Source organism: Astyanax mexicanus, chromosome 22 (genome assembly GCF_023375975.1).
Source record: "Astyanax mexicanus isolate ESR-SI-001 chromosome 22, AstMex3_surface, whole genome shotgun sequence".
NCBI lineage: Eukaryota > Metazoa > Chordata > Actinopteri > Characiformes > Acestrorhamphidae > Astyanax > Astyanax mexicanus.
Genome location: NC_064429.1, coordinates 8,566,323 through 8,580,753, shown reverse-complemented (window position 1 = coordinate 8,580,753; position 14,431 = coordinate 8,566,323). Strand labels below are relative to the sequence as shown.

The 14,431-nt window shown below is 37.0% G+C and overlaps 1 protein-coding gene across 6 annotated transcripts in view; it reads right to left on the bottom strand.

Annotated features, from left to right (window-relative positions):
• The window catches only part of trpm3 (transient receptor potential cation channel, subfamily M, member 3), a 303,529-nt gene that overhangs the window by 120,149 nt on the left and 168,949 nt on the right, over nucleotides 1-14,431 (bottom strand). For all 6 annotated transcript variants that reach the window (XM_049470204.1, XM_049470200.1, XM_049470199.1 and 3 more), the window contains exons 2-6: nucleotides 10,229-10,308; nucleotides 7,067-7,268; nucleotides 5,364-5,577; nucleotides 3,440-3,564; nucleotides 835-1,006 (exon numbers count right to left, since the gene is read on the bottom strand). In XM_049470204.1, coding sequence (XP_049326161.1) covers nucleotides 835-1,006; nucleotides 3,440-3,564; nucleotides 5,364-5,577; nucleotides 7,067-7,268; nucleotides 10,229-10,308 — 793 coding nt within the window. The remainder of the gene's footprint in view (nucleotides 1-834; nucleotides 1,007-3,439; nucleotides 3,565-5,363; nucleotides 5,578-7,066; nucleotides 7,269-10,228; nucleotides 10,309-14,431) is intronic.

Sequence of the window (14,431 nt, the reverse complement as noted above, 5' to 3'; positions counted from 1 at the left end):
CAAAATATTGTACACAATGCACACAACATTATGGGTGACATACCAGAGTTCAAAAGAGGACAAATTGTTGGTGCACGTCTTGCTGGAGCATCTGTGACCAAGACAGCAAGTCTTTGTGACGCATCAAGAGCCACGGTATCCAGGGTAATGTCAGCATCCATACCACCAAGAAGGACCAACCACATCCAACAGGATTAACTGTGGACGCTGTAAGAGGAAGCTGTCTGAAAGGGATGTTCGGGTGCTAACCCGGATTGTATCCAAAAATATATAAAATCACTACTTTTGGCAGTGTGGGCAGTGTGCCAAGTCCTACTGAAAAATGAAAAAAAAAAAAAAAAAGTTGTCAGTAGCAGAGGGAAGCATGAAGTGCTGTAAGATTTTGATCACAGGGGGTGAACATGTTTTGCTTATTGGTAGTTAAGGTGTTTGGTTTGCTAGAGTATCCGAGGTCATTTCTACGGTATTATTATAGTATAGTATTATATATAGTACTATAGTATTCCAGGTGGTTGATATATTAGGCTAAATGTTTATGGTAACCTCTTTATCTTCCCTCCAAATTGCACATCTTTTCAGCTCTTCCTTCTGGGTGCAACTATTTCTTTTTTTTACAATGAGTGTATAACGATTATACGATCAATAAAAGACCCAGAAGACCCAGAACTCAATTAGCAGTTTCTGTTTTCCCAACAGAAAATATTTGCTCTGGGTTAAGGAAGCTTTCTGCTGGCTGATCTACGAGAAAGCCTGAAGCGCAGGTTAATTACTGCACTCGGACCAGCATGCACTGCAGTCTGACTGAGCCACAGGTGAGCAGGTGATGAAACTCACGGGTGTTGATCTTCTGCAGGGAGATGTGCTTCTCCAGCTGCCGGCGGAGCTTGACCTCGGCGCCGTACTTGCCGGTGGTGCCGTTATCTGCCAGGATGAAGTGGGAGTGCAGGCTGTTCAGAACCGTCAGTTTACTCAGCGGATTGGACATGGTCTGGTACGGCCGGACCACCTGCCACAAAAAACACACACAGAACAATAGAGTCAATTTAATTCATTATTAAAGGCTCAGTCTGCAGTATTGAGGTGACAATTAAAGGTGCCATTTTTAATTCTGATTGATAGTAATGCCTACACTGAAAAAAAATGATGAGTAAAATTTACTTAAAGAAAGTTTTGCAACTTTTTCTGCATTTGCTTTTTTTAAGTAAATTTAATTTCAGATAAATAAAAAAAACTTACTTAAAAAAAGCAAATGCAGAAAGTTGTGAAATTTTACTCATTTTTATCAGTGTACTATGATCTTGACATCGCCGGTTCGAATCCTGGTCATGCAGCTTGAACAAACAAACAAACGGTGAAGTCTTTGAGTTACAGTTAAAGCTGCAGTCTGCTTGGTTATGAGTGGAGATTAAAGTAGAAGTTTGATTGGTTATGAGTAACAATTAAAGGTACAGTCTGATTGGTTATGAGTAATGAGTAAAGGAGAAGTCTGATTGGTTATGAGTGACAATTAAAGGTGCAGTCTGATTGGTTATGAGTGATGATTAAAGGTGCAGTCTGATTGATTATGAGTGATGATTAAAGGTGCAGTCTGATTGGTTATGAGTGATGATTAAAGGTGCAGTCTGATTGGTTATGAGTGATGATTAAAGGTGCAGTCTGATTGGTTATGAGTGATGATTAAAGGTGCAGTCTGATTGGTTATGAGTGATGATTAAAGGTGCAGTCTGATTGGTTATGAGTGATGATTAAAGGTGCAGTCTGATTGGTTATGAGTGATGATTAAAGGTGCAGTCTGATTGGTTATGAGTGACGATTAAAGGTGCAGTCTGATTGATTATGAGTGACGATTAAAGGTGCAGTCTGATTGGTTATGAGTGATGATTAAAGGTGCAGTCTGATTGGTTATGAGTGATGATTAAAGGTGCAGTCTGATTGGTTATGAGTGACGATTAAAGGTGCAGTCTAAATGGTGGTGTGATGTTATGATTGGATGTGACTGGTAATTAAAGGTGCAGTCTGGTTGGTTATGAGTGGAGATTAAAGGTAAAGTCTGATTGGTTATAAGTGACGATTAAAGGTGCATTCCTTTGTTATGAGGGGTGATTAAAGGTGCAGTCTGATTGGTTATGAGTGATGAATAAAGGTATGGTCTGATTTGTTATGAGTTATGATTAAGGGAGAAGTCTGATTGGTGGTGTGATGTTATGATTGGATGTGACTGGTAATTAAAGGTGCAATCTGATTGGTTATGAGTGGAGATTAAAGGTGCAGTCTGATTGGTTATGAGTGATGATTAAAGGAGTAGTCTGATTGGTTATGAGTGGTGACTAAAGGTGCAGTCTGAATGGTGGTGTGATGTTATGATTGGATGTGACTGGTAATTAATGGTGCAATCTGATTGGTTATGAGTGGAGATTAAAGTAGAAGTTTGATTAGTTATGAGTAACAATTAAATGTACAGTCTGATTGGTTATGAGTGATGATTAAAGGTGCAGTCTGATTGGTTATGAGTGGAGATTAAAGGACAAGTCTGATTGGTTATAAGTGGAGATTAAAGGTGCAGTTTGATTGGTTATGAGTGATGATTAAAGGTGCAGTCTGATTGGTTATGAGTGATGATTAAAGGTGCAGTCTGATTGGTTATGAGTGATGATTAAAGGTGGGGTCTGATTGGTTATGAGTGATGATTAAAGGTGGGGTCTGATTGGTTATAAGTGGAGACTAAAGAAGAAGTCTGATTGGTTATGAGTGACGATTAAAGGTGCATTCCTTTGTTATGATTTAAGGAGGGGTCTGATTGGTTATGAGTGATGATTAAAGGTGCAGTCTGATTGGTTCTGAGTAGAAATTAAAGGAGAAGTCTGATTGGTTGTAAGTGGAGATTAAAGGTGCAGTTTGCAGAATTTGTTAATAGCGATATTTTTCTTCATAATTGTACAACAGTTCACTTTACTAAAAAAGAAAAAGAGACAGATAAAGATAAAGAGATAGAGCGGCAGAGCGAGCACACAGAAGAGGGCAGTCATTAATAAGAGATAAGTGAAGTGAAGCGTGTTTCTTAACTGAGCCTGTGTTACTAAGCTGACACACTGCGGCTCTGTTAAATTATTCACTACATTTTGTATCATACTTAATGCATGTGGAGAATACATTAAAAACATTTCCGTAAGATCTTTAAATCTCCTCAAAGCGAATCTGCTCAGCAGCACACAGACGCTATATGTGCTTACTGTATATGTTTTAAAAACAGGAAGCTTATGCTAATCATCAGCTTTACACATTTCCTGCACAGGAAATCAATATTTAACAGAGAACAACAAGTGTTTGTAATCCTCTTACGTGGCATTTATGTGTCTATATGTCTTTAAAGTGCAATATGAGTCTGCAGTACATGGATAATATTTATATAGATATATAATAAAATATATTGTATACATACATCTTTGCCCACAAGGTCCTCCTGGTTCTCCACTATACCCCAGGGAGCGATGCCGATGGTGCAGATTTTGCCCCTGGATTTGGAGGCGTGGTCTTTTAGCGCATCCCCCACATGCCTGATAACCCCTGCAACAAAAAAATTAGAATATAATAAATTATAGTGGTATATAAAGTCTATATAACCTACATAAACATGTATAAGGGACATTCCAGGATTTTGGTACATTTCCTGTTCCACAGCTTAAATTTCGAATGTACATATCCAAAATAGCTAAATGACTATTTTTTGTGAATAAATGTACTTGTTATAAGACAAAATGTAAAATATGGTGGAAAAATAAGCTCCTTAGATATTATTCAAAAGACTGAATACCTGACCACCTCAAAAAATGGCCGTTTTCTCTTGTCCCACACATTGGGTGACCAACTCAATGAAAACAACTTCTTTGGTCTACATTGTATTGCATGTTACAGTTTTTATGCTATTTTAAGCAGTTTTCAATTTTAACAAGCTACGTGGCGCATGGTTGACGGCTCGCTTAAAATTCGTAAAAATTGTTAAAACCATCGATGTGTTAAAAGAGTTGTAGTGTGAAGTTTGGGTTTTACCCCATATTTGTTTTACTATTTTCATCTTCAGTCTTATGTAAACTCAGGGTTTTCCGTAATCTGGTTCCACAAATTTATGTAAACGGAATACTGACAAACTTCAGTATTCTACAGTAATCAGAAATATATAATAAAAGGCATTACCACCCACAGTGGACAGCACAGCACAGTGAATGTAATGATTGTGACCGGCGGTGTCTGGCTACACCTGACTTTGTCAGGAGGCTTTACATGCACATCCCACACCCTTAAAAAAATGAGGAGTAAAATTTATTTAAAGTTTACCAACTTTCTGCATTTGCATTTTTTAAGTAAATTTAATTTCAGAAAAAAATGTTACACTGAGTAAATAAGTGAACTTACTTTCTTTTAGTAAACTTTACTTCATTTATTTTTACTGAATCAATCCTTTCTTTTAGTAAACTTTACTTCATTTATTTTTACTGAATCAATCCTTTCTTTTATTAAACTTTACTTCATTTATTTTTACTGAATCAATCCTTTCTTTTAGTAAACTTTACTTCATTTATTTTTACTGAATCAATCCTTTCTTTTAGTAAACTTTACTTCATTTATTTTTACTGAATCAATCCTTTCTTTTAGTAAACTTTACTTCATTTATTTTTACTGAATCAATCCTTTCTTTTAGTAAACTTTACTTCATTTATTTTTACTGAATCAATCCTTTCTTTTAGTAAACTTTACTTCATTTATTTTTACTGAATCAATCCTTTCTTTTAGTGAATTTTACTTCATTTCTGCATACAATATTACCTAATTACAATTACTTTCTTTATACAATATTATTATATATAATTTTAGTTAAAACACACATTCAAATATTTACATAATCTCTTTTTGTAAACAGACCAAGTCTCACTGTCTCAACACATGGATGCATGTTATACATTATTTTTAGTATACTAGTATAAAGAATGTATTACATGCCATTCACGTAAAAGAAAGGATTGATTCAGTAAAAATAAATGAAGTAAAGTTTACTAAAAGAAAGGATTGAGTCAGTAAAAATAAATGAAGTAAAGTTTACTAAAAGAAAGGATTGACTGAAGTTCAGTTCACTTATTTACTCTGTGTAACTTTATTTAAGTCTTGAAACCGAGTTGAAGTTACTTAAATTTATCTGAAATTAAATTTACTTAGTTTACTAAGTTGCGAAACTTTTTTAAAGTAAATTTTACTCATCATTTTTTTCAGTGCTGGTCAGCGCAGCGTTCTTTACCTTCTATAAGACACGGGACTCAGTACTAGCTCATGTCCAATGACTTTTGACACTAAACATCCAGAACACACTTTACCTGTATTAACCCCACCGGTGAAGATCCAGGCTCCGGTGGTCATGGCGGCCTTGATGAGACCCTTGCCGAACACCTGCTTGAGTTTGGGCTGCAGCTCGAAGTTCTGGAGACCCCCGTGGACGGAGATGAGCAGCTTGGGAAGCTCTAGCTGCCACTCCTTGGTCATCAGGTGGAGCAGAAGGTCCGGCTTGGTGTCGTAGGAAACCCGCACGTACTGATGAACCAGAAGCATTAAAAAATAATGGCTGACATCTAGTTTAGCATGGAGTGGATTCGGCTCATTACACATCATCATTAATCACGATTAATAATTCAGTACATTTGTTAACACAGTAAAACTTTGAATAATTTGGGGTCTTAATTTCTCGGAGGTAATGCATATTTAATGCTCATTATATATACACACATACAGCGCCTTGCAGAAGTATTCGGCACCCTTGAACTTTTTAACCTTTTGCCACATTTCAGGCTTTAAAAATACTACAATATATCAAATTAAATTTTTGGGCAGAGAATCAACAACAAGTGGGACACAATTGTCAAGTGGAATGAAATTTATTGGATAATTTAAACCTTTTTTTTTAGAAATAAAGAGCTAAAAAAGTGGGGCGTGCAAAAATTAAGTTAATTCTTTAAGTGCAACAATCTCACTCCAGAAGTTCAGTGAGGGTCTCTGAATGATCCAATGTTGACCTAAATGATTGATGATGATAAATAGAATCCACTAGCACTGTGCAAGAGATCATATTGAAATGGAAGGACCATATCAGATCACTGTAAATCTACAGAGACCCGGCCGTCCCGCTAATCTTTCAGCTCAAACAAGACTGAGAAGACTGATCAGAGATGCAGCCAAGAGGCCCATGATCACTCTGGATGAACTGCAGAGATCTACAGCTGAGGTGAGAGAATATTAAGCATTAAATCTGGTCTTTATGGAAGAGTGGCAAGAAGAAAGACATTTCTCAAAGATATCCATTAAAAAGTCTCGTTTAAAGTTAAAGCCACAAGCCACCTGGGGTCCTTGACTGTTCTCACCATTCTTCTTCTCTGCCTTTCTGATATTTTTCTTGGCCTGCCACTTCTGGGCTTAACAAGAACTGTCCCTGTGCTCTTCCATTTCCTTACTATGTTCCTCACAGTGGAAACTGACAGCTTAAATCTCTGAGACAACTTTTTGTATCCTTCCCCTGAACAACTATGTTGAACAATCTTTGTTTTAGATCATTTGAGAGTTGTTTTGATGAGCCCATGATGCCACTCTTCAGAGGAGATTCAAATAGGAGAACAACTTGCAATTGGCCACCTTAAATACCTTTTCTCATGATTGGATACACCTGGCTATGAAGTTCAAAGCTCAATGAGGTTACCAAACCAATTTTGTGCTTCAGTAAGTCAGTAAAAAGTAGTTAGGAGTATTCAAATCAATAAAATGATAAGGGTGCCCATACTTTTGCACCGGTCAAATTTTGGTTTAATGCATATTGCACATTTTCTGTTAGTACAATAAACCTCATTTCAATCCTGAAATATTACTGTGTGCATCAGTTATTAGATATATCAAACTGAAATGGTTGTTGCAAACACCCAAATATTTACAACTAAAAATGATTAGGATTAATAGGGGTGTCCAAACTTTTTTATATGACTGTAAATACACAAATTTACACGTAAATCTGCACCGAAGAGTACTAAATTATCACCATTGCTTTGTTGGAGTGCCCCCCTCCCTGGAACTCGATGGTCCCGAAGGCGTCGGTGGGACTCAGCTGCGTGTGCTTGCTGATCGACCATTTCTCAGACAAGCTGTCGTTCTTCGTCACACGCTCCGATTTGTCGTTCTGATTGGACGAGATGCTGGGAGGCAGGCCCACATGCTGGCCAATGAGACGCCCACAACAGCACCTATCAGGAAGAAAGACGCCACAAAGACCATGTGTTTTAGGCCCAATCCCTTTTCACCACTTACCCCTACTGCTTACCCCTACCACTTACCCCTACCACTTACCCCTACCACTTCACCCGATTCTTGTTAGGCTGGAGGGGTGGGTATGGGGAAGGGATAGGGGCTAGTATAAAATCAAGAGGAAGATGGATGATCACAAGCTGAACATCAAACCACCAAACTGAACTGCTTGAATTTTTGCACCAGGAGTAAAGCAGCATAAAGTTATCCAAAAGCAGTGTGTAAGACTGGTGGAGGAGAACATGATGCTAAGATGCATTAAAAAAATCCGCCCGGGGCGGTTGCTGTGGTATTGCTAAGTGGACCCTAGACAGATTCCACAGTGGGGGAATCTCAGGCAGTTGCCATGATTGCTTAGTTGCTTAGTGGTTGCTAGGCTCTTGCTGGGATATAACCCAGGTGGTTGCTCAGGTGTTGTCAAATGGTTGATGTGGTACATAGTATGTGATAGGCTAGATGTTACAAGTGTATTTCGTTGCTGTCCAATGAAAAACAAGTATCTCCAAAACAACTTTAGCAACTTTGTAGGAGGTTGAAAAAAACCTTCGAAACTGTCAATGGAAGTTACTGTAAAAATCTATCTATCTATGATTACTTTTTTTCGTATATTTATATTTACTCCCACACCCAATAGCCCTGCCCAATCAGATTTTGGTGCGTTTAGGTTTATGCCTGTGTGAAACCAAACCAAATAGAGGGAGAAACACTCCAAATAAACAAACTCATCAACTGATCTGGATTATAGAATCCTATTACAGGTGTGAAACCCCCTTAGTCAAGATCTGAGATCGTCAACCAGTTTAACCAGCTTGAGCAACTAGCGAGCTAGCCCTGCTGTTTTCCTCTTTACAGCAGAGTACTCCTGACCTCTAAATCTAAAATTCTCTGTATTAAAAGTTTAATAGGCTTTTTCCCCGTGCTTAAATAGGACACCGAGCTTATTAAATAGCTCAAAGTGACCTGGGTTCATTTCTCTCATATTATACAGTAGCTCACCACTGCTTCTAGGCGGGATTGAGTTTTCTAAAAAGCATCGTAGCATGACAGCTCTCTTATTAACTTATGACTTTAATCAGAATCAGAGTTTTAAGTGGTGCTTACTTAGCAGTCTATTGTTTTAGAGCAGGCAGGACTGGAGGATGGACTGGATTTAATACCTCGGTGAGAATGATATATATAACTGATGAATCTGAGTTTACACCTTTTGAAACCTTTTAGACAGAGTTTAGACTAAACCTAGCACTTAAATACAGAACTTCACATTTTACTAGAAAACCTCTATTTAAAATGCTTTGTATGTCGAGTCTTAAAGACAGGTTTAATCCCTGTCTGGAAAACTGCCCCTTTGAGTTGAAGTGGCGTCTGTATTATACCTTCTTTCTGTACTAGATCTATGCTGGTAAAGGTAAAAGATGAGCAGTATCCTGATATAAAGCTGGTATGTTTTGTATTTTTAGGTACAAAAAAAAGTAATGTACCCAGATTTCTCCAAAACTTGCGGTTGTCTGTTTCTGGCAGATATGGAAATAATTAATATATATTTACATATGGAAACAAAAAATATATATATATATATATATTTTTTTTTTTTCATATGTAAATATATATTAATTATATTATTAACTGCTAAGGTAAATCTAAGAGAAGAATAGCGATCCTAAGGTACACAGGAAATTTGGCAGTGTTAGTGTTAAACTTTACACTCTCAGTGTTAATTTAACACTAATAGTGTTGATTTAACACTGCCAAATATTCTGTGTATATCTATAAGTAGAAAACTCCTGCTGAGGTAAATCTATGAGTAGAAAGGCACTGCTGACATAAATCTATGATTATATATATATATATATATATATATATATATATATATATATATATATATATATATATATATATATATATATATATATACATATATTTATATGTATATATATATATATATATATATATATATATATATGTATATATATATATATATATACATATATATATATATTATGGCAAGCCAAACAGGAAATATATAATACAAGCTGATATATATAATGAACGCTGATAAATATATATATATATATATATATGTATATATATATACGTATACATATATATATATATATATACGTATATATATATATATATATACGTATATATATATATATATATATATATATATATATATATATATATATATATATATATATATATATATATATATACACACAGGTCCTTCTCAAAAAATGAGCATATTGTGATAAAGTTAATTATTTTCTGTAATGTACCGATAAACATTACTTTCATATATTTCATATATTTTATATTAGATTCATTCCACACAACTGAAGTACTTCAAGCCTTTTACTGTTTCAGCCTTTTTATCAGCATTCATTATATACATATATATATATATATATATATATATATATATATATATATATATATATATATATATATTTATCCTGAGTATGTTATGTGTTGTTTGTCTATCAGTAACTGTACAACATATCTCTATATATGACGACTGTATTGTGGAAATGTTGATTTTTGAAACCAAAGGCCCACATTAATAATATTGGGAGATGCTCTTCATTGCCTTGCTATCAGTTCTACCATCGTTTTTAATGATTTCTGGAAGGACACTTGACTTGATCAAGTGGATCATCGCCCTCACCAGCGCCTCGCTCTTCCCCTTTCACCTCATCTAGCAGAGATACCATCTCCACATCCAGCTGGCCAATCAAATCTTGCCTGGAAAACTGTTTGCAAAAGAGGCCACGTTCACTTTCCTGCCCTCAAACCCTCCCCTTCATTGATAACATTAATTGGATTAATTCCATTCGGCACGCTGTAATTCACTTCCTCCAGCGATGGAGCCGATGATAAGGCGCCGACGGTTCAATCTTACCTATGGGGGTCTTTGGTGCTGACGATGATATGCACGCATTCTCTCTTGCTGAAAGCTCTCTCGATCCACGACTTCTGAGCCTGAGGAGAAACACACAGAAAAAAAATTTAAAAACGTCAGAGAGCCCGTCCACATCCAGCCAATCCAGAAAGCCAATCAGAGAACCTGCGTTAAATCCCCTAACGAGCGCTGCGTCTGCGTCTGCGCATGCTCGGCTGGTTCGGTTACCTGAAGCAAGGCTTTTCCAGAGTGACAATTCATTATCCTCAGGCTTTCTCTCACAGGATTTACATATTCAGGGATTACTCAACTCTCTGTGGCAGAAAATCTCATGGGAAAGTTTCACTCTGATGCATTTGATGCAATAATGATGGATTTGATTGCAACTAGAAACCAATGAAACTTCAGATCTGAGATCTTCAGATCAGAGCTGCAGGATACTGGAAAAAACCTGACACTAGAATTGCAATTTTCCGTTACGACTGGATGAACAGTATATTTCAACCAAATAATTCGTAAAGAACAATGTGTAATTGTTTGTTACAAAGTTACTAAGCCAACAGAAAGAGCCAATAAAATACAGGTATAATGATTTTTTATGTTTTTGTGTATAAATTTCACTCACACGTGACAGTACTGAAGTAAATGCATGATTAACATTGCACTGATTAGGTCAATTTATGCTTAGAATAGCATTGCTAAGGTACATTTATAATTACAACTGCTCTACTGAGGTACATGTATGACTAAAATTGCACTGATGAGGTCAATTTATGCTTAGAATAGCATTGCTAAGGTACATTTATAATTACAACTCCTCTACTGAGCTACATTTATGACTAAAATTGCACTACATAAATACATATATGAGTAGAACGGCACTGCTGACATAAATTCATGATTACAATAGCAGTTCTGAGGTAGGTTTATGATTGCAATAGCACTACTGATGTACATTCATGACTAAAATTGCACTACATTAATAAATCTATGAGTAGAATAGCACTACTGAGGTAAATCTATGAGTAAAAAAGCAGTGCTGACATAAATTCATGATTACAATAGCAGTTCTGAGGTAGGTTTATGATTGCAATAGCACTACTGATGTACATTCATGACTAAAATTGCACTACATCAATAAATCTATGAGTAGAATAGCACTACTGAGGTAAATCTATGAGTAAAAAAGCACTGCTGACATACATTCATGATTACAATAGAAGTTTCTGAGGTAGGTTTAAGATTGCAATAGCACTACTGAGGTAAATCTAGTAGTGGAAAAGTACTGCTGACATACATTCATGACTACAATAGCAGTTCTAAGGTAGGTTTAAGATTGCAATAGCACTACCGGGGTAAATCTATGAGTAGAATAGCAATGCTGACATAAATGTATGATTACAATAGCAGTTCTAAGATAGGTTTATGATTGCAACAGCACTACTGAGGTAAGTCTATGAGAAGAATAGCACTGCTGACATAAATTCATGATTTCAGTAGCAGTTCTGAGATAGGTATATGATTGCAATAGCACTACTGAGGTTAATCTATGAGTAGAAAAGCACTGCTGACATAAATGTATGAGTACAATAGCAGTTCTAAGAAAGGTTCATGATTTCAGTAGCAGTTCTGAGATAGGTTTATAATTGCAATAGCACTACTGAGATAAATCTATGAGTAGAATAGCACTGCTTAGGTATATCTATAAGTAGAATAGCACTACTGAGATAAATCTATGGGGTTGTACATCATTCTTAAACATTCTTCCCTGACCTCATGCTTCCCACGGTAAACCATCACTCCTAAAATAACTGGAGGACGGGGCCCCGGGCCCCAGCGTCTGGCTTTTACAGGGAAACCCAGCTGCGATGAATCAGCAGATCCGGGCCGCGCCACCAACAACCTGCATTCACGTATCTTAACGCCGGCGTGAGCACGCACAAAGTAGGTCCCCGGCAGACGCGATGCTTTGTGACAGAGCTGGCAGGAGAACAGCGGCTGCGTTCATGTGCTGTGAAAAGGCGGCGCATTAACACGGCGCTGCAAGCACAACAAGAAACCCCGCCGCCGCAGTCGCCTCTAATCAGCAGAGAGAGAGCGAGAGCAACGAGAGATAAACTTAAAGAGACTTTTTCTCCAGTTAAATAGACTTTCAACAGTCAAAAAGTTTCAACAGTCAAAAAGTTTCAACAGCGGGTTTTTTACCATGATGAAACCCAACTTTAACACTCATTAGTTTATAGCCTGGTCTTTAGAGTGTGAACAGCAGGTAAAGTGAAAGAAACTCATAAAGGAATATGGCAGATAAAATATGCACAATTCTCTTTTTCTCACTTAGGGCCCTCGTGCAAATTTAGCGATCTACACCGCACTAGTTAATTGCGCTTTGCGCCGCTGGATTTAGGGGGCGTGTCCTGTGTCTTTGGTAAAAACGGCACTTTTGTATCATGTTTTATTCCTTTTTTTTATTCTTATTTTACTTTTATTTCCAATTCATTGTTGTCTTTTACATGTCGTTTACATGTTTTTAATTTGACCTCTCTTTGTTTTAATCAAGTTTGAATCATTTATGCTTTATTCTCATTTTAGTTTTTATTTCCATTTTTACTGCTGTTCTTTTACATGCTTTTTAATATCTTATTTATTTATTTTAAAATCTTTTTGTATTTTCTAATTTGTAAAGCACTTTGAAAAACCTCAACCTATTCTTTATATTTGACAATATTTGATTAACTTTACAAGCCCTCACTCATCTTCATTTATTTAACTGAACTGAGTTATATATTTTATTTTAGCCTTGCTCTGAACTCAACTGCACTCTGCAAAAAAAAAGAGAGAGAAAGAAAAAGAGAAAGAGAGAGAGAGAGAGGTGCATTTTGCCTTGGTTAAATAATTTTCTTATAGTTAAATCACAGTAAATACGGTGGTTATAGTGTGTTTTATACCATGGCTTTGCTGTTTGAGCTACACTTGATCATCAGCCGTGGTTTTATGTTTTTTGGATACAATCCGGGTTAGCACCCGAAAAACATCCCTTTCAGACAGCTTCCTCTTACAGCGTCCACAGTTAATCCTGTTGGATGTGGTTGCTCCTTCTTGGTGGTGTGCTGACATTACCCTGGATACCGTGGCTCTTGATACATCACAAAGACTTGCTGTCTTGGTCACAGATGCTCCAGCAAGACGTGCACCAACAATTTGTCCTCTTTTGAACTCTGGTATGTCACCCATAATGTTGTGTGCATTGTGTGCAATATTTTGAGCAAAACTGTGCTCTTACCCTGCTAATTGAACCGTCACACTCTGCTCTTACTGGTGCAATGTGCAACTAATGAATGTATTTATTGTGACAGGCCTAATAGTAAGTGCAATATATCATATCAAAACTGCTGATATGTGTTGTATCACCAGGTTCTCAACAGTACACAGCTAATTGGTGAAGCTCACTATTCTCCGACGGTCGACGGCAGCCAAAAGCCCCATGGTGTAATTAAGATTCATCCTCAGGTCTGCCCCCCCGAGATGCGTGAACAGCTTTGCTCCTCGTTGGAAATCTCCCGGCCTCTATACGGCCTCTCCGCAGGCGGAGTTATAGACTGTCCGCGGGCGCCGAGCAGCAATAACAACAATAACAGCATGCTGGCAATCAGACGCTCCTCCAATCAATTTCTGGATTAACACCAAGCGTCTCGAGTGGTTTCTACACGAGATGCGAGAGAAACGATCATAGACGCAACTTGAAGGCAAGCGCCAATTCACTGAGCAGCCGGGAGTCAATCTAATCGATTTGGGCTTCGCTCTTCAATCACGGTTCATTCTACATTCTCCCAACGCTTCGAGAACGTCTGCTGGCATCATTCCAACCGTCTCCCTTAACCCTTGTGTGGTGTTCGGGTCTGTGGGACCCGTTTTCATTTTTCATCAAATGATACTAAAAAAATATGTTTTCTAACTCAAACTCATTGGCATCGGCTCATTTTTTGTGAAAAACATATATCAAAACACATTTTCGATAAACACACACTGTACACCCCCCCCCCCCCCTCCCCCTACACATTTATATTACATACAGTATGTTTGGCCAAGGGCTAATAAACATTGCTTCATTTGTAAATTTGAAACTAAACAAATTTTCTACTCATATCTTGAGTTTAATTCATTTTCTTTTACATTTGATTAAAAAACTAATAAAAAAAGAGTAGC